Source organism: Bos grunniens, chromosome 21, assembly GCF_055505025.1.
Source record: "Bos grunniens cultivar Pamir isolate PY7600 chromosome 21, Bosgru_T2T1.0, whole genome shotgun sequence".
Lineage (NCBI taxonomy): Eukaryota > Metazoa > Chordata > Mammalia > Artiodactyla > Bovidae > Bos > Bos grunniens.
The window spans coordinates 26,368,771-26,387,705 of record NC_141185.1 but is presented as its reverse complement, the minus strand read 5'-3'; the positions used below and the strand labels follow the sequence as shown (position 1 = coordinate 26,387,705).

Sequence of the window (18,935 nt, the reverse complement as noted above, 5' to 3'; positions counted from 1 at the left end):
AAACTAAGCCTCTGCACCCATAAAACAAGTGCTCCCTGAGCCTCTGAGACCCACCATTGGACTTCCATCGCTATTAACTTGCCTATCCTAGAACCTCGTGTAAGTGGGATCCTACTCGTTCCTGCATTTAGGGCTTTTCCCTTGCTCCTTCTGACCCTTATTTTCTCCGACTTTCCCTTCTTGTTTTTGTTGTCCTTGAAGCTGCCCTCTTCCTGCCTTGTCTTCTTTTCTCTGTCCTTCTCTGCATCCTTAGTTGTACCTACTGCAGGACACTGCCTTAATATTTCCTTGTTATGAAAGTGAAAGTCGCTCAGTTGTGTCTGACTCTTTGCGACCCCATGGACTATACAGTCCATGGAATTCTCCAGGCCAGAATATTGGAATGGGTAGCCTTTCCCTTCTCCAGGGGATCTTCCCAACCCAGGGATCGAATCCAGGTCTCCCGCATTGCAGGCGTGTTCTTTACCAACTGAGCTATCAGGGAAGCCCTTGTTATAGTCACACTAATTTTTAGGTTCTTATTTCATTCTTTTATAAAATTGTTCTATTATATTTAAATAAGTCACAGAACATTTAAAGGCAGAAATATTACTCATTAAAATTTTTTAAAGCAGGTTTCTAGAAAGGGCCAGCTCAGAGAATGACAGCACTAGAAAGTTAGAGAGGGAAGAGAAGGGGATTTGCAGAGAAAGCTTCGCCTGTTTGGAAACCATTGTAGGATCTGCATAAACTTAGAGGACTGTCAAATAACCTAAGCATTGTCTGGTCCCCCTCAAAAAGAAAAAATTAGCAAAGAAAGCCAATTTCCTTAAGGGCAAAAGATAGAAAGGAATCCTAGAGTTCAGCTGCCAAGGCAAACTGAGTCCTTCTCTCTGATAAGGAGCAAGACACACCTTCTAATTATTCGCATTCAATACCAACTTTCCCTGAAGTCTCAACTTCCAGAACAGATGGAAGCAAACTCTGCACCCGCCCCCTCCACCATTTTTAGACACTCTTTCATTAAGCTTAAAATTCCTTTTTTTTCTGGGTGTTTCTGTGTGTTTTGTGAAGTTGTGGACAATAAAAGCATCAGCCTTTTAAACACACATAGTGCACAGAGATAGATGTTAATGTAGAATAGTAAAGAGACATCTCATAAAATCTAGAAAATGAAGTAAAAATTAAAATCACGCCAAATTCCTGATATCCTTTTGCCCACCGTGTCAAACACTTTTTTGCAGACACCGGGATTCTTTGAACTATGCTGCAGCCAAAATGAAAGTTGGAGATTTCTAAGTAAATTACAACTAATAAATCTAGATTTAGTTTAAGCCATGCTATATAAGCAGCCATGGCTACTTTAGCGTGCATGGTCATAGACAATGGATCCTCCTTAAAATGGGAAAAATAAAAGAGCTTATATCTCAAAGAGTGTTGTCACAACTAAATTAAATGTGTATGTAAATCACCTGGCATTAATCCTAATTCCCTGTACCTCAGACCGGCAATGCACAAAATAAAATGGCTATTAAGAAAATCTAGCCTCTCACCCAGCGTGTGGATTTAAAATTATAATGTTGCAAATGTTGGGCTACCTGCTTTTGTAATGATTATATTTATTTTTTAAAAACTCCAAATATGAGTTAATGCATACTTCTTCAGTTTTTTAGGCCCGGGGAAAGCACAGGTCATTAGCACATGAAGCAGAGAACCAGCAGCTGGTTTGCAAACTCAAAGCAGCTTAGAGTTGTAAGAATACCATTCCTCTTCCTTCCACTCTTTTCTCCCTTTCTTTCCCTCAATATTCCAAAGTTCCTGTTTTGTATCTTTTACCGTTGCTTGTCTGTGTAATTTGTGTTTTTCTCATTCTCTGAGTCCTTTGCATTCATCTTTTCAGACCTTTCTCTCCAGGTTCTTTCTTACTACCCTCCATCTTTCTTTCTCCTCATTTTTATTCCCTGTTTAATTCTCTCCTCTCCTGTTTTGCATTTGCATTTTCTCCTGTTCACATTTATTCTGTAGCACTTTCTAGTAAAACCAGTGACTGTAAAACTTTCTTACCATCTCGCAGTCAGGTTCATGATACCTATCCATTTCGGAAATTTATCACCCTAGAAATCTTTTACCCAAAGTCATGTTAATGATAATAGCACAACCGGAAATGTTGGTGAATACATGAATTTTGAGAACAAAATAGTAACATGTACAGAGATACTTTGCTTTCTTTCTGATATTAGTCAGATTCACATTTGATGTGGGATTTCAGCACCAGATACCTCACAAGTACACAACAATGTTTGCTGCTCAAATTTAACTTAACATTAATCAAGCTTTTCCTTCATGTGGATTTATTTGATTCTCCTAGCAACCGCCTGTTGTAATACTGTGAGCTTCAGAGGTATAAGGTATAAACGGAGGAGAGATACATGACTGACTCAAGACTAGAGCTATTCGGTTGCTAAGCCAAACCTAGAACTCAAGCTTCCGAATTCCAGGGCATAGCCCCACTCCCCCTGCTGCTCTCCGTGTTGTGGCGTCATCCTGCCCCAGGGCACCACTGTTGTGATTCCAGTTCAGGATCCCCTGCTCTGGGACCTGGGGGACTGCTGAGCATTTCTGTCCATTCCTGTTCCTTGATCCACCCAACAATCCTAAACACAGACATTGGAACCAGCCTGCAGAGATGTCAGCAATACCAACTACAACCATAAAAGCTGACATTTACTGAGGGCTCATCATGGGCCAAGTGATACGATTTACATGGATTGGTCTATGTATTCCACTGTACGTGGCAATTTAAAGTGACTGCAATTGAGTTCTCTAAATACTACACATCCTCCTGTGTATCTTATCAAACATTCCTAAAGCTGTTTTACAGAGAAAGCATATCTACCCATATGAAGGGAAAAGAAAAAGAATCAAAGTATTAAAGAGAATAAAATAAAATCAAAGTAGAACCAATAAATCTGGTCTCCAGGTCCTTTCTCTTTCTGCACTAAGTCAACAATCTATGCCATTAGCCTCACTGATGGACCAGTCCCAACCTAGCACTGAGCTAGTGACATAGGGAAATAAATCTTTATATTTAAGATTGTCTTGGCTGTTTGTTCTCGATACTAAAGGTCCTCTTGCCATAGGGAGGCACTATCTCCCCCCAAGTAGAGTCAGCCCTCCATATCTGCAGGTTCCACAGCCATGGTTTCAACCAACCATGGAGGGAAGCCTTGGATACCAAGGGCTGACCGTACTCTGACATTTTATATAAGGGACTTCAGCATCCCCGGGTGTGGTGTTCCCTGGAGGACGAGGAGGGGCTCCTCCAACCAATCCCCCATGGATCCCAGGGATGACTGTATCTATAAAACCTCCCTGTAAGAGCCTCCTATATGCCTGTGTTAACTGTTAGGGCATTGTCAGAGGACCAGAGCAGAATTGGGGGATGTTAAAATGAAAGGAAAATAAAGAAATCTCATGTCTAGAAGAAGGAACACTAGTACAATTAAGAGGGGATGGTTTGGGGTGGGGGGGAAATCTCATTACTGAATATAAATCCCAAAGAAAATAAAACAGTCCTGACAATAAAAATTATTATTATATTACAGATATGAAAAGAGAAAAGCGTGGTTCTAAGTTCACTGAGAAGTTTCCCTTCGGTCTTGAGTGATTCTTCTCCAGAGCCTCCCATGAGTGCAAGCCTATAATTTTAATTGTATCTTGGCATTCTCATAAAGCAAACAGCATGCTCAGGTAGTATTTATTACCTGTTAGGAAGACTACTTATGAATATGCTTCACAAATTCCAACCACAGTGATCTACAATGGGCCTTTTCAAGGACAGAAGGGGTGAGCGGGAAGGCACGGCGGAGAAAAGTTGCTCATTAAGGGAGGGTTTGTTATCCAGAAATGTATAATTAAGGTGACGGTCCCAGCTTCTGTGACAGCCGACACTCGGGTAGTTGTTTGATTGCTGTGTGGGTCAGGGATCAGCGCCGGCGACAAGATGTAGCCACATTAGTGTGTTAGCGAACAGGTTAGGAAGTAAATTACAGCTGCCTTTCTCAAGCACATGACTGTCGGTCTTCATTGTTTTGTTTTTACTGTACATCAGCAGGCCTGTGGCTTCTGAAGACTTTGTGTGACAGGTTAGGCATTTTATCCTTTGAGTAAACAGTAATCACGGTGTGAAGAAAGTGGGGCATTGGAGATTTGTCCTATTCTTTGAGAATTCCACTCTTGCTTTTTAGTTTGCTCCAAGGGCTCATTGGGGATACATATATTAAGCCCTTTAAATAGTTCATAATAAATCTTTGTCTCAGGCTGATTCTGACAGTTTTTTAAAGAGTCTTTTAAGAGAGAATCCTCAATCATTTGTTAATCCATGGGGTGATCTTCAGACTTTGGGAAAAAAATAACAGCCCGGGCTCTTGGGTAGTGAAAATACAATGTAGGAAAAAATATATAAATATGGAAAATCCCAAGAATATCATCTTACTGAGATTACTTACATGTTCTGCATGTATCTAAATGCTTTCTTTCTTCTCCAACAAGCCAAAAAGAGAAAAGAAAATAATTGTCAAAATAGCAAGGGTTGTTATTGATAATTTTATGTTTTCTGACTAACAGGCATCTCCTAAAATGTCACAGTTTTAATTGTGTAAGAGAATATTCTTTCTAAAGTAAACTAATTCTCTTGGCAGAAAGATCATTTCTTCTTTGCCCTTGTTTCCCCTTTAGGACTCCTTCTGTCTTCCCCTAAATTACTCCCATACACACTGCTATTTTACCTGGTTGGGGAGAGGCATTCCACTTTTAGAGAAAGGATTGTGGATGTTGGTTATTAATGTCAATAAAAACAAAAACTCTGAAGGGCAAGACATAGCTTTCAGAATAAAGACCTTTCTAGATTGGTTTTATATATTTTAGTTCCCGTTTTTGGTATAAGCTAGGCTGTCAAGTATATTATATGTTTATAATTTAAAGACTACCCCAGGATTTTAGCACCAAAAGAATAATATACAACACTTAACAGAAGAAAGTAAAGGCAATAGTATCTCCTATGTAAACAATTAATACCAGGCAGTCATTACAATACCTGTGCATTATTTGGACAATGAGTGGAAAATACTCTAAAGCTTCTCTGCAGAATAAAAAGAATGCTCGATCACAAGTGGTTTATATAGAAATCATTTGCTATTCTAGGGAAACTGATTTGGCTGTATTTGGTTTGCTTGTACCTAAAGTGAATCAGGCGGAAACTAAAGAACGCAAGTCCTATCGCTGAGTCATATATGACAATAAGCATCAAAAGAGGTGCATTTTCCCCAGGTTTATGATCTGAACCTCTATGTCATTTCTAAACTGCAGATTCTCAAGCGGTTAAAAAAACACCAAGAACTTTACTAATGACATACACTTTAGTCCAGTCACTCAGTCATGTCCAACTCTTTAAGACCCCATGGACTGCAGCACGCCAGGCTTCCCTGTTCATCACCAACTCCCAGAGCCTACTCAAACTCATGTCCGTTGAGTCGGTGATGCCATCCAACCATCTCATCCTCTGTCGCCCCCTTTTCCTCCTGCCCTCAATCTTTCCCAGCATCAGGGTCTTTTCCAATGAGTCAGTTCTTCGCATCAGGTGGCCAAAGTATTAGAGCTTAAGCTTCAGCATCAGTCCTTCCAATGAATATTCAGGACTGATTTCCTTCAGGATGGACTGGGTGGATCTCCTTACAATCCAAGGGACTCTCAAGAATCTTCTCCAACACCACATTTCAAAAGCATCAATTCTGCGGCACTCAGCTTTCTTTATAGTCCAACTCTCACATCCATACATGACTACTGGAAAAACCATAGCCTTGACTAGATGGACCTTTGTTGGCAAAGTCATGTCTCTGCTTTTTCATATGCTGTCTAGGTTTGTCATAGCTTTTCTTCCAAGAAGCAAGTGTCTTTTAATTTCATGGCTACAGTCACCATCTGCAATGATTTTGGAGCCCCCCAAAAATAAAGACTCTCACTGTTTCCATTGTTTCCCCATCTACTTGCCATGAAGTGATGCGACCAGATGCCATGATCTTTGTTTTTTTTCAATGTTGAGTTTTAAGCCAACTTTTTCACTCTCCTCTTTCACTTTCATCAAGAGGCTCTTTAGTTCTTCTTTGCTTTCTGACATGAGGGTAGTATCATCTGCGTATCTGAGGTTATTGATATTTCTCCCAGCAATCTTGATTCCAGCTTGTGCTTCATCCAGCCCAGCATTTTGTGTGATGTACTCCACATGTAAGTTAAATAAGCAGGGTGACAATATACAGCCTTGACGTACTCCTTTCCCAATTTGGAACCAGTCTGTTGTTCCATGTTCGGTACTGTTGCTTCTTGACCTGCATACAGATTTTTCAGGAGGTAGATCAGGTAGTCTGGTATTCCCATCTCTTACAGAATTTTCCACAGTTTATTGTGATCCACACAGTCAAAGGCTTTGGTGTAGTGAATAAAGCAGATGTTTTTCTGAAACTCTCTTGCTTCTCCAATGATCTAGCAGATGTTGGCAATTTGATCTCTGGTTCCTCTGCCTTTTCTAAAATCAGCTTGAACATCTGGAAGCTCACAGTTCATATACTGTTGAAGCTTCGGTTGGAGAAGTTTTAGCATTACTTTCCTAGTGTGTGAGATGAGTGCAATTGTGTGGTAGTTTGAACATTCTTTGGCATTGCCTTCCTTTGGGATTGGAATGAAAACTGAACTTTTCCAGTCCTGTGGACACTGCTGAGTTTTCCAGATTTGCTGGCATATTGAGTGCAGCACTTTCACAGCATCATCTTTTAGAATTTGAAATAACTTAACTGGAATTCCATCACCTCCACTAGCTTTGTTTGTAATGATGCTTCATAAGGCCCACTTGACTTTGCATTCCAGGATGTCTGGCTCTAGGTGAGTGATTATATTATCATGGTTATCTGAGTCATGAAGGTCTTTTTTGTACAGTCCTTCTATGTCTTACCACCTCTTCTTAATATCTTCTGCTTCTGTTAGGTCCATACCATTTCTGTCCTTTATTGTGCTCATCTTTGATTGAAATGTCCCCTTGGTATCTCTAATTTTCTTGAAGAGATCTCTCATCCTTCCCTTCTATTGTTTTCCTCTATTTCTTTGCATTGATCACTGAGAAAGGCTTTCTGATCACTCCGCGCTATTCTTTGGAACTCTGCATTCAATTGGTATATCTTTCCTTTTCTCTTTTTAGCTTCTCTTCTTTTCTCAGCTATTTGTAAGGCCTCGTCAGACAATCATTTTGCCTTTTTGCATTTCTTTTTCTTGGAGATGGTCTTAATCACTGCCTCCTGTACAATGTGATAAACCTCCAACCATAGTTCTTTAGGCACTCTGTCTATCAGATCTAATCCCTTGAATCTATTTGTCACTTCCACTGTATAATCGTAAGGGATCTGATTTAGGTCATACCTGAATGGTCTAGTGGTTTTCCCTACTTTCTTCAATTTAAGTCTGAATTTGGCAGTAAGGAGTTCATGATCTGAGCCACAGTCAGCTCCTGGTCTTATTTTTGCTGACTATATAGAGCTTCTCCATCTTTGGCTGCAAAGAATATAATCAATCTGATTTCGGTATTGACCATCTGGTGGTGTCCATGTGTAGAGTCTTCTCTTGTGTTGTTGGAAGAGGGTGTTTGCTATGACAGGCAGATGGAGTTTATTAGAAATAAATGCAATAATAAAGTAGCAAAGTGGGCAAAGGACAGCCTACTCTTATAGATAGATTCACTCTCATGTAAGGTCAAGTAACTGAAGACCTAGAGCACAGGCATCCATAAACACCCGGGGTCCCTGCCGTGATTCGGGTGAGCCGCAAACCAATGACCACAAATGTGGGCAGAGTGTTCTGCTACCAGGCAACAAGAAATATGTGGCGCCAGTCTTTAAAACAATCATTTGGCATTATAGAATATACCGTTTAGACTCAGATGCCATCTGATACAGTGCTAAAGTGTTGATATTAAAAGTGCCAAGTGTATCATTAGAGAGTTAATGCGAAGCCGGGAAGAGGACAGTTAAGTAGTATCAACACATTTGCTTTGCACCCAGTTTGAGAAAAGGCTACTTCCACCCAATTTCACCATCACCCTTAGCAATAAATAGCCTTTATATTTTCAACTTGAAAGGAAAAGGGTAATTCTACAGCAGAGCTAATTGCGAACATTATAAATAGAATCATTAGAAAATGACTGCTTTTTTTTATCCCTACCACTTGGGAGGACTGTGGGCAGCCTTGAAAACAATATACAAATGACTTATCATCAAGATCAGATATGGGAATGATGCCTGTACATTCACTGTGATGCCTGCATGTCTCCTAGCTGACCAAGACCATAAGGATAGAGCCCTGTCTTCCTGGGAGCAAAGCAGGGTTACTTCTGCCAGGGGATTAGAGGACTTTGTTTGGGTCCTGAGATGGAGCAGTGGTCATTGAAACACGCTGTGATCATAACAGAAAGGAAACTTTGCTTAACTGAAGATGTCAAAAATAGATATTCATTAGCAAAATAACAGATATAGATAATTATCAGGTTACCTATTTCTGGCTCCTCTAAATTATTGTAAAGTATAAATACTGTTACTAAGAGTAGTCTCCAATAAATAAACCTCAATTCTTTATCGATGATGGATTTAATACAGTACTTCAGACTGAAAACATTTTGAAAAATAACCACTTCAAGATGTGCTGAAATAGAGCCATAATAAAGTCAACAAATTCTAGCTGCCTTGTCAAATTCCTGTATGATAAAAAATAATAAATTAGCAGAAGACACTGACTCAGGAGGCATTTGTGGAGACCTGTCAACCAGGCTGTATCCCCAGAACACACACATTCACACAGGAAAATAAAAATTGGCCATTGTGCTGGACCCCATAACTGAGGAGGCAGATTTTAAAAGCCATACGATCGCACCAATATTCACTTGGATTTTCAGTTATTGCTTGCTTCGCTAACACTCTCCAGTGAGAAAGTTCCAGCCATTCTGAACTTTTTCTGTACCAGACACATGTGTCCCAAACCAATTTCCTGGATGTCTCCAAACTGTTTCCTGATAAGCAGGCAACTCTCATACCAACCCTTTCCTTAGTGCCACACAGAGTCCTCATTCTTCCATGAGCAGGGATGCCAGAGTTAACACATAAAAAGATAGGATTCCCAGTTGAATTTGACATGTACATGCAGTATTTGTGCTATGCCATGCTCAGCTGCATCCGAATCTTCGGGATCCCATGGACTATAGTCCAGCTGGTTCCTCTGTCCATGGGGATTCTCCAGGCAAGAATACTGGAGTAGGTTGCCATTCCCTGCTCCAAGGGATCTTCCCAACCCAGGGATTGAACCCACATCCTGAATTGGCAGGTAGATTCTTTGCCAAGCACCAAAGAAAACAGTCATTGTTTATCTAAAATTCACATTTTGCAAGGTGTCCTATAATTTTATCTGAGAGCCTTCATTAGGAACAAACATCAATTGCTACCATCTTTTCCACGAATCCCACTTTTGCCTATTCACTTTTATTGAAACATTTCTTCCTTGAAGCCCACGACTTGGAACTCGCTCTGAACAGAGGCTGTGATTCATTCCTCTGCTTCTGACTCTCCCAACGTGAAAGAGCAGTGGTTATCACCCGGCGCACCCACTGCCACTTCCCCACTATTTCCCCCAATATCAGCACTTTAAAACAAACAAGAACAACAAAAATAAAACAGCATTCCTTACCTGTTCTCAATGCTGCTCTCCATCGATGACGCCCACACCTTTCATTGACCGACCTCAGTGTCGGAGGCTCATGCTCTGAGGTCTGTCCAGCCCTCTCCACTAGGAGGCCACAGATGCCTGCATCAGAGTTTCCAGGAGGGGTAACAGTTCCACACACATCTCCTTGACTGCCCAAGCTCAACAAACTCATTTCCTGGCTTAACTTTAGTCGTCTATTGGCACAGCCATTCCTTGACCTTTAACCATGCTTCGTTTTTAAAATGCCAAGTATCTGTTAGAAAAAATAGAGGAAAAGCTTTCTAAGGTATGAGAGCAACAAAAGTTTCAAAGGGAAAAATGTATAGACTTCTCTGTATAAAATTTTAAAACATTTTTGTATCAATGAACACCATAAAAAGAAGTAAAAGGCAAAAAATAGGGAAATATTTGCAAGAAATGTGGCAGAGATAGTATCCTTAATATACATATTAAGGATATATATATATATAGTTGCAAAAGAGTTGGACACTAGTGATTAATTGACTAGTCACTAAGTTGTGTCCAACTCTTTTGCGACCCCATAGACTGTAGCCAGCCAGGTTTCTCTGTCCATGGGATTTCCCAGGCAAAAATACTAGAGTGGATTGCCATTTCCTTCTCCAGGGGATCATCCCAATCCAGGGATTGAGCCCATGTCTTCTGCATTAGCAGGTGGATTCTTTACCATAGAGCCACCTGGGAAACCCTGTATGTACATATAAAATTGATAAGATAAAGAATAAAACTCAAGTGGAAAACAGAGAACATAAATATATGAATCACTAAAAAAAAATTCAAATGGCCAATAAGTATTAAAACATTATTCAACATCATTAGAAATAAAAATGCAAATTAAACACCTGAGATGTTTTTACATAATGCTTCTTAGGATATCTTCTAATTTAATATTTTTTATCAAATAACAACATTAAGATGGCAATTAATATGAACATCAAACATTGCTGATAAACATATAAACTGATACACACCACAACTTTTTTGAAAAACAAATCATACATATTAGCTTAAAAAAAAAAAAAAGTATGCTCTTTGACCCAGTAATACTTTTTCTAGAAATCTACCCAAAGACATGATAAGAAAGTTGAAGGAAGACTAATTTCCAAGAAATTCATCACCATACAATGGAATATTACACAGTCAGGAAAAATAGTGTTTGAAAGTGATGTACTGATATGGACACAAGCAGATACTATCATTACTTAATTTTAAAGCTGCCTTACAACCAAGACCAATGGAGCTCCAACATCCTTTTATTCCCCAAACAGTGTCTAATAAAAGCCCAGCTATTATCGCAGAGTGAGCTATGATTTTTAACATCAAAAAATGTGGGAGACACTCAGGTAGGATCCTAATTTTAGAATAAATATACAAATAAATAGTAAATTAGGGAGCAACAAAACATATTAGTGTTCATAGTTTCTGGGTGATAAGGTAAATGCATATTTTTTTTCTTATTTATACTTTTGCATTATCTTCCAGATTTTCTATGAACATAGGAAAAAGAGAGATATAGAGCATAAACTTGTTTAAAAGCAACAAACGCATTCTCACAAATCATCCTGGGAACAAAGCGCCCTTTACTGGCTGCCTCACCCGTAGCCCCATCCCTTCCCCGCTCGTTCTCTCCTGTTCCCCATTTCATCACTCCCTCCTCACGTGTTTGTCTCTTAACCCTCTGGAGTCCTTCTCTCTATTGTCCTTCTTTCATTCCCACTGTGTCTGCTCCCATCTCTGGCAAAAGCCCACTGTTGAGCATGGCCTAGAAAAACTACAAAGCCATTATCATCAGGGCCCCCTAGAAAACCAGTGTGCTTAAATTTGAGCCATGCAACTTCTAACTACTGTGTAATCTTATTACTTATTTTCTATCGATCCTACTTGCTTTGCCCACATGGGCTGCTCCACAGCTTTTTTTTTTTTTTTTTAACTCTCAAAATCCTCTCCTTCTCGCACTTCCTTTATCTCCACAAACGACCTTTACTCTATTAAGTTGTTCAGTCCTGTTCCCATCACCTTCCTCTCTCTCTCCCTCCCCTCTTTCCCTCCCCCCAACCACCACCCCCCCACCCCTGCCACCAACTCACATCCTTTTTTTTCTTCTCCCATTTCAGAGGCTCACCTCTCTTTCTCTGTTACTGATGCAATATCCCTTAGGATTTAAATTCTTCAATTAGCATTTCTAATACAGACAACTTTAAACTCAGTCCTCTCAATCAATAAACATACTCAGATCTCTTTATTTTCATCACCGATATTCACCAAAGAGAAGTACATCACGTATTTACTCAACATTTATTCCACTTTTCTACTGAAGCTGCTCTCTCTAGAGATCCCCAAAGAAATGACAATGCCAATATGTTCATCTGGGAGGCTGTCCAGTTCTTAGCAACACCTCCCTTGGTTTCCTACAGGTTAAATTTTCATCCTTAGCACATCACTTACTTTAATTTTGTCCTAAAGTCCAAAGGTAACATTTCTAGCATTTTATCAGCACTGGTGTATATCTATCCAAATAATAGTTTTCTGTAAAGCTATTTAGTGATGAAGTTGTAACTCAAATCATGAGCCAAGAGGGTGTGGCACATTTACCCCAATATCCACGTGACTTAGTCTCCTGTGCCACACAGCCAAAACGTGGTTCTCATCACTGCCAGCGCCTTACCCTGCATCACTCTTCTTTATAGTGCATCAATTACTACCAGAAACTATCACATATTTTCCCCTCCTCCCAAATGAAAACATTGTTATAAACTATCCCAGCTCATTATAGATCCTCATTACATATTTACTGTAAATAACTGAACAATGACTGAGTGACCTATGACATCCAGTATGTGCTATTTAAAATGCTCATTGTCTTTAGGGCTGTATGCCTAGTAAGGGCCGGGAGTTCCAGGCACAGGCAAAAGATCAACCTTTAACAACCTGTAAGGTGCCCTCAGTCCCTATGCCTACAGGTGGAGAGGGATGCTTTGTGCGTCCGAGGTTGAATCACTGCCTGAGTTTTCACCCAGTGCTTGCATAACTGTTCCTCATCACATGGCATTGTTGTAGTTAGTCACAGAGCTTTAAAGCAATGAAAAGGCAGAATGCATATGTGTGTGTTTGCGAGTGTCTCTGTAACCAGACTCCTCTATATGACTCCTTTTGAAAATATGGTATGTCGACAACATCTGTGCCTGAGATGGAGATTTGGCCAGAATGCTAAGAAAATAAACATGGCAGTTCAGCTCAATACTGGCAACCGGTTACTGCCCCATGGATAGGCTGCACAGAAGATTCATGTATATGAAATGGTATATTAAAGTAAACTTACAAAAGCAAAGAGCAATCACTGCAACCATAATTTTTTCTTCCTCTTTGGGATTCTAATTTTAAAAGCATTAAAGAAGACAGCTGCTCATGCTGTGATATGCGCTAAACAGCCCGAAGGATGGAAAAAAAATATATTTGTAGCTCATAATAACTATTGACCTTTCTGATATACAATGTTCTCTGTGTTAGCTATTCGGTTCTATCAACAGTGAAGATTGAACATGACTTTTTAATAGAAAACATGGGGTTTCAAGCTGCCTTCACAAAGGTGTTTATGTATTGTTATTTTGTTTTGTACTACAAAGACCAAGTCCTGATGCCCTTTGTCTGACATCGTGTTTGTCATTAAAAAAAAAAAAAGAAGAAGAAGAAGGAAGGAAGGAGAGAAAGGAAGGAAATAAAAGAAGGAAAGAGAAAAAGAAAAAAAAGCCTCAACATTACTGAGTATGTTTTATATGAGGAATTGGCTCGTAACCACTTTATAGTTGTGATAAAAGCATTGCCACACTCGATCCCATACGCACTACTGGTAATGGAATCCAAGAGGCATCCCGGGAGGACGTACTATATTTTTCTCCCAGAATGGATCCCTCAAGTGGCAACATTTATAGGGAGTCTCCAGGAAGATTTAAAACCGTCGCCTGCAGTATTCAGATGGCAGGTGCTTGAGAGCACGCAGCCTGCTGCCGAACGGGTCACGCCGGATGTCATACACTCTCAAAGGCCATCTTTACAATACCCAGTTTTTCCCCTTGAACTTTCCTGATGCTTAGGAGTTGTGTACAGAAACACCCACTGGTAGCAGCTTGACTCTGACACTGTGTGTATTTCCCCGGAGTGGTATCATCCAAACACCAACTGTGGAGCAGCAGGCGGCAGCTGAACGCGCTCCTCTCCCTCGGGGGACAGCCTCCCCAAGTAGCAACCCCTGCCAGGCGCAGGAAGCCTGAATACCAACCTCATGCATCCCGATCCTCATCCCAGGCAGGCAGATACTGCCGGGGAGCTCATGCTGACAGGTGGCATGGGTTCGCAGATTATTATTGTTTTCCTCTTCTTTTTTTTGGCGGATTATTTTTAACGTTACTTTAAAAGGAGTTTATTGCATCATTATTGAGCCACAATTATTTTCACAGCTATGCTCTAGAGTTTCAGTTAATGATTCATAAGTTTCTAAACAAAGCTAAAGACTCACAACTGAGTGGGAGCAGGAACCAGCCCTAATGAGACTTCAATAAATACGGCTTTTCCGTCATACTCCCAAGCGAGCACTGAAGCTGAGAGAGCTGATGGCTGAGCCAGAGGATGGTGGCTGCAATTGTATTTGCCTGACATCCAAAAGCTGGCATAGCCTGGGAAACCCAGGAAATAGTGGGCATTGCCTCCCCACCATGGAGGGAGGAGCCTGATAGGCTGCAGTCCATGGGGTCACTAAGAGTCAGACACAACTGAGCGGCTTCACTTTCACTTTTCACTTTCATACATTGGAGAAGGAAATGGCAACCCACTCCAGTGTTCTTGCCTAGAGAATCCCAGGGATGGGGGAACCTGGTGGGCTGCCATCTATGGGGTCCCACAGGGTCGGACACGACTGAAGCAACTTAGCAGCAGCAGCAGCCTTCCCACCAGTGGCTGAGCATCTGTGTGTAGTCTACAGAGGCCCATCACCCTCTTCAAAATTGCCCTGGTGCATGGCAGAGGATGGGCCAGTGGGGTAGAGACCAACTCTTAAAAGACAGAGAACAAAGTTTTCTCTAATTCTAGGCAAAATCAGGCCAATCCTTTTTTTGCCTACCAAACCCACTGGTCCATGACTCTCAAAATAACACTTAGCAGAAAATGCTTCCTTAGAGATGAATACAAGAAGAGGACATAATGATTCCCTCTCCACAAAAAAATAAAATAAAATAAAGGCTTCTTGGGACAAGATGTTTGGTGTGAGAGAATGAAGGGCAGGGGCAAAGTGACTAATTCTTCCTAAAAGAAAGCATCAGAATGTTACTTTATTCAACATGGAAACTGCGTGTCTATTTACGTAAAATGTAATCCTAGGTACTTGGGGGGATGAAGGGGGCTAGAGAAGGGCAGGGAATGGATACAACTAAATATAAGCAAGATGTCAAGCCTGCCTTTCAAGATGTCACAGTGTTGCAGATGATACTGTTGATAGCACCTTTTGCAAATTGCACATTAAAAAAAAAATCAGTTGAGCATTTAGCTTTGAAAACATAGACCCCACTTACAAAAATCAGCACTACAGGTAGCTTTTCTTACATATGTGAATTCACCATGTACTCTGGGCAATGCATTCCTTCGCAAAATCACATGAGTTTTACCCATGTGCCTGCTGTCACATTTCAAAACAAGGTCATGATTTTTCCAAAAAAAGGTTCCACATGGGTATTATATTCTCTATCTTTGCATAACAAATCACCCCAAATACTTACAGATGTTTCTTTTAAAAGCAGATATTTCACATAGTTTCTATAGGTCAGGAATCCAGTAACAGCTTGTCTGAGTAGTTCAAGCTCAGGGTCTCTCGTGAGGTTGCCATGGAGATGTCAGTCAGAGCATAGTCATCTGAAGACTTGACTGGGGAGGAAGGCCCACATCTAAGCTCACTCACGTGACTGTGAGGAGGACGCCTCAGTTCCTCTCTACACTGATCTCCCCAGAGAACTGCTCAAGTGTCCTCACAATATGGCAGCTGGTTTCCATTAGAGTGAATGAGGGAGCAACAGGGAAGCCATGCTGCCTGTCATGACCAAGCCATACATCACCAAGTCTGCCACATGCTATTTATCTGAAGTAAGTCACCAAGTCTAGCCCACAGTCAAAGGGAGAGGAAGCAGGCTCCATCTTTCTGAAGGAGTATTGAAGAATTTGTAGCAGTTTTAAATTACAGTTGTCATCCTAGATAAACATAAAATCTGCTGGGGACAATTTCTGTGAGAAGAGATTTCTTTTTACCATTGTCATACTATTTTTACCACTGACCTACTACTACGTTGAAAGTGTTAGTCGCTTAGTCATGTCTGACTCTTTGCAACACCATGGACTGTAGCCTGGCCGGCTCCTCTGTCCATGGGATTCTCCAGGTAAGAATACTGGGATGGGTTGCCATTTCCCCCTCCAGTGGATCTTCCCGACCCAGGAATCGAACCCAGGTCTCCCACATTGCAGGCAGATTCTCTACTGTCTGAATCACCAGGGAAGCCCTACTACTAAGTTGGGAAGATCTTATTAGATTAATGTCAATATTTAATGAATATTAGTTATTGAATATATTAAATATATGTAAATTATATCTATATATTCCCTATGTGCTATAGAGAATCAAAGTTAGACCTGTCTCCACCCTGCTGCCCTAGCATAAGAGATAAAATGAGGATCAAATAAATGTAAGAATAGTATATTGGATGCATCACGAACTTTGGAGTCAGACAAACAGGTCATGTCTATGTGCTCTGCCACTGACTATCTGGGAGACTTGGATAACAAGTATTTTTATATAACAATAAAGATCTGATATTTTCATCAGTCAGTATGGGCTAAGTTAAGCTGCAATAAAAAGCAATCCCCAAACTACAACAAAAGATTTATTTCTGTGAAGATGAGCTAAAGGTTCTGCCCCCCGTTGTTCTTATTCCAAGACCTAGGTCAGTGGAGCAGCCACCATCTGAAACGTCGATAGTCAGCACAGCAGTGAGAAAGAGAAAGTAGGACCTTGTGACCAGCTCTTCTAGGAAATTCCACCTGAAAGCAATACATGACTTTGGTTCGTATTCTTTTGGCCACCGAAAGCCACGTGATCAAATCTAATTTCCAAGTGACAGGGGAAGTGCAGGGAACCTTTTGCAAGAAAAGAAATAACTTGTCACTTTCTTAAGTCCTAAAGTACTACATTTCTTTTAGAGTGAATGAGGCAGCAACAAGGAAGCCTGTTACAACCAAGTCATACATAGTATCTAACAAAGTTAACAGCACATGCCAATGAAAGTTTGACTGTATCAAGAAAACTGTGAAACGGCCCAACATCTCTTCCCTAGTCTTGTGAAGGTCATTTTGGTTGTTTGCACTTTGCACAGAACATCTCAAAAAGGAAAAGATTCAATTAAGCAGTGAAGTGGGGAAAGAGTATATTTAACTTCGTATCTTAACAACTTAGTCCAATTCCACTTCTCCTTCAAAAGGAAAAATACTTTGCTCACACTTAAGGAATAACAGAGTTGTCTCAAAATGTAGCTTTTCTTTCTCACTTCCATCATGATTTCATAGCAGTTGAGGGCTCTGACACTAGTATTGCACAGCAAATATTTGAAGTATGCTAAAAAGAAAGGCTGTCTTTATGCTTTGGCCTCATCCTCTTGCAGGAACCCCAAGGAGAGTCCTAAAAGTGCTCAGCATACATCTAGACCTCGGGTTGGTCAGAGAGAACAGGATGGTTCCCAGCCATCTCCTTCCCTCCCCCCTCACCACTGCTTCCTGCCTCTATATGATAAGAAAGCAGCAACTACAGTACCAGTGAGGGAATCATCAACAGAGGGGGAATAACACAGATATGCTGTCACATTATGGTGGCATTTGCCAACGTAAAAATTATTACAACTTTTGCTATAAATTGTTCTGTAAATTTCACAAAATATGCAAAAATTGACATTTCAAGGGCTGAGATCATTTAAATTTATTTAAAATTTGAGGCCCTTGAGATTCAGCAAAAGAAAGCCTATTTCTTTATCTAGCTTTCATCTGTGTGGGTCTTGTTTTCTTTAGTTCCTTGTTTATAATTCATAGGTCACAACTGGCCATATTTGGGCTTTGACCACTTAATCCAGTTTTACCCATCAATTTCTCCTTTGTCTCAGGCAGCAGATATAAATTCTCTGAATCCCAATTTTTCTTTTTTTATCAGATCATGCAGCAATCCTGGCCTGTCTCAAAAAGTTGACAGAAAAGCTTGTGATATCTGGAAAGCACTCTAAAATGCTTTTTTTGACATAGATTGGTTCCACAGTCTTTACAGAGCACCAGTCTTAAGGATACTTTTCTCATTATGTTGTCCTCTCTTCATATCCACCCAAAACACACACACACACACACACACACACACACATCCTTTCTCCATGCTACAGTCATGTCACACATCACCAAGGCCAAGCTTCCTTGGTTCTCTCCCTGTAGAACATTCATCAAAATCCATGCTTCTCACCTGAGACCCTTAGAAAGCTTCTCTTCTAAAACTGCTGCTTTTGTCTGTCACATGCCAATTATGTCTTTTTACATGAGAGACATCCCTGTCAGAGCTGGGATAACCAGAGCACATTTGCCAGCCCTTGAGGTCACATGGCCATGGTACGTGTGTACTGGGGATTAGTTTGTTAGGTAGCCTCTGAAAGGGCCCGTGTGGCAGGTTACTTCTACCCCTGTCCTCAGAAAGGCATGTTAAAGCAGAAATCTTTATCAGAAATTAAACTCTTTTCTAAGTTGTCTTCTCTCCTTCTCCCTCACCACCCTTAGCACCATACCCCCATGCTCTTGAAATAAAGTGTAAGGAGCAGTTATTATTTCGATTTTCAATCTAGATTTCACTGGGGCAAAATCTGACCTCAGAATTCCTCTCACACCAGTTGTCCTGGTTTTAATGAAGGCTGCTCCTGTATATTCTCAATCGCTCAGTCGTGTCCAACTCTTTGCAACCCCATGGGCTCCTCTGTCCATGGGGATTCTCCAGGGAAGAATCCAGGCAAGTGAGTTGCCATTTCCTTCTGCTCCTGTATATATTGGCAATCTAACCCATGGGGTGGGGGAGTGCTGTGTTCACTGCCCAG

The 18,935-nt window shown here is 40.7% G+C and overlaps 2 protein-coding genes across 30 annotated transcripts in view; one reads left to right on the top strand and one right to left on the bottom strand.

The window, feature by feature from the left end:
- LOC147349293 (uncharacterized) overlaps positions 1-18,935 on the bottom strand; it is a 290,491-nt gene that overhangs the window by 101,239 nt on the left and 170,317 nt on the right. For all 26 annotated transcript variants that reach the window (XM_086363646.1, XM_086363645.1, XM_086363637.1 and 23 more), the window contains one exon: positions 9,754-10,024. Coding sequence is in view for 7 of the 26 variants with exons in the window: in XM_086363659.1 (XP_086219785.1) it covers positions 9,754-9,943 (190 nt within the window). In the remaining 19 variants the exon portion in view is untranslated. The remainder of the gene's footprint in view (positions 1-9,753; positions 10,025-18,935) is intronic.
- The window catches only part of NPAS3 (neuronal PAS domain protein 3), a 958,674-nt gene that overhangs the window by 864,448 nt on the left and 75,291 nt on the right, over positions 1-18,935 (top strand). The gene's annotated exons all lie outside the window — the stretch shown is intronic.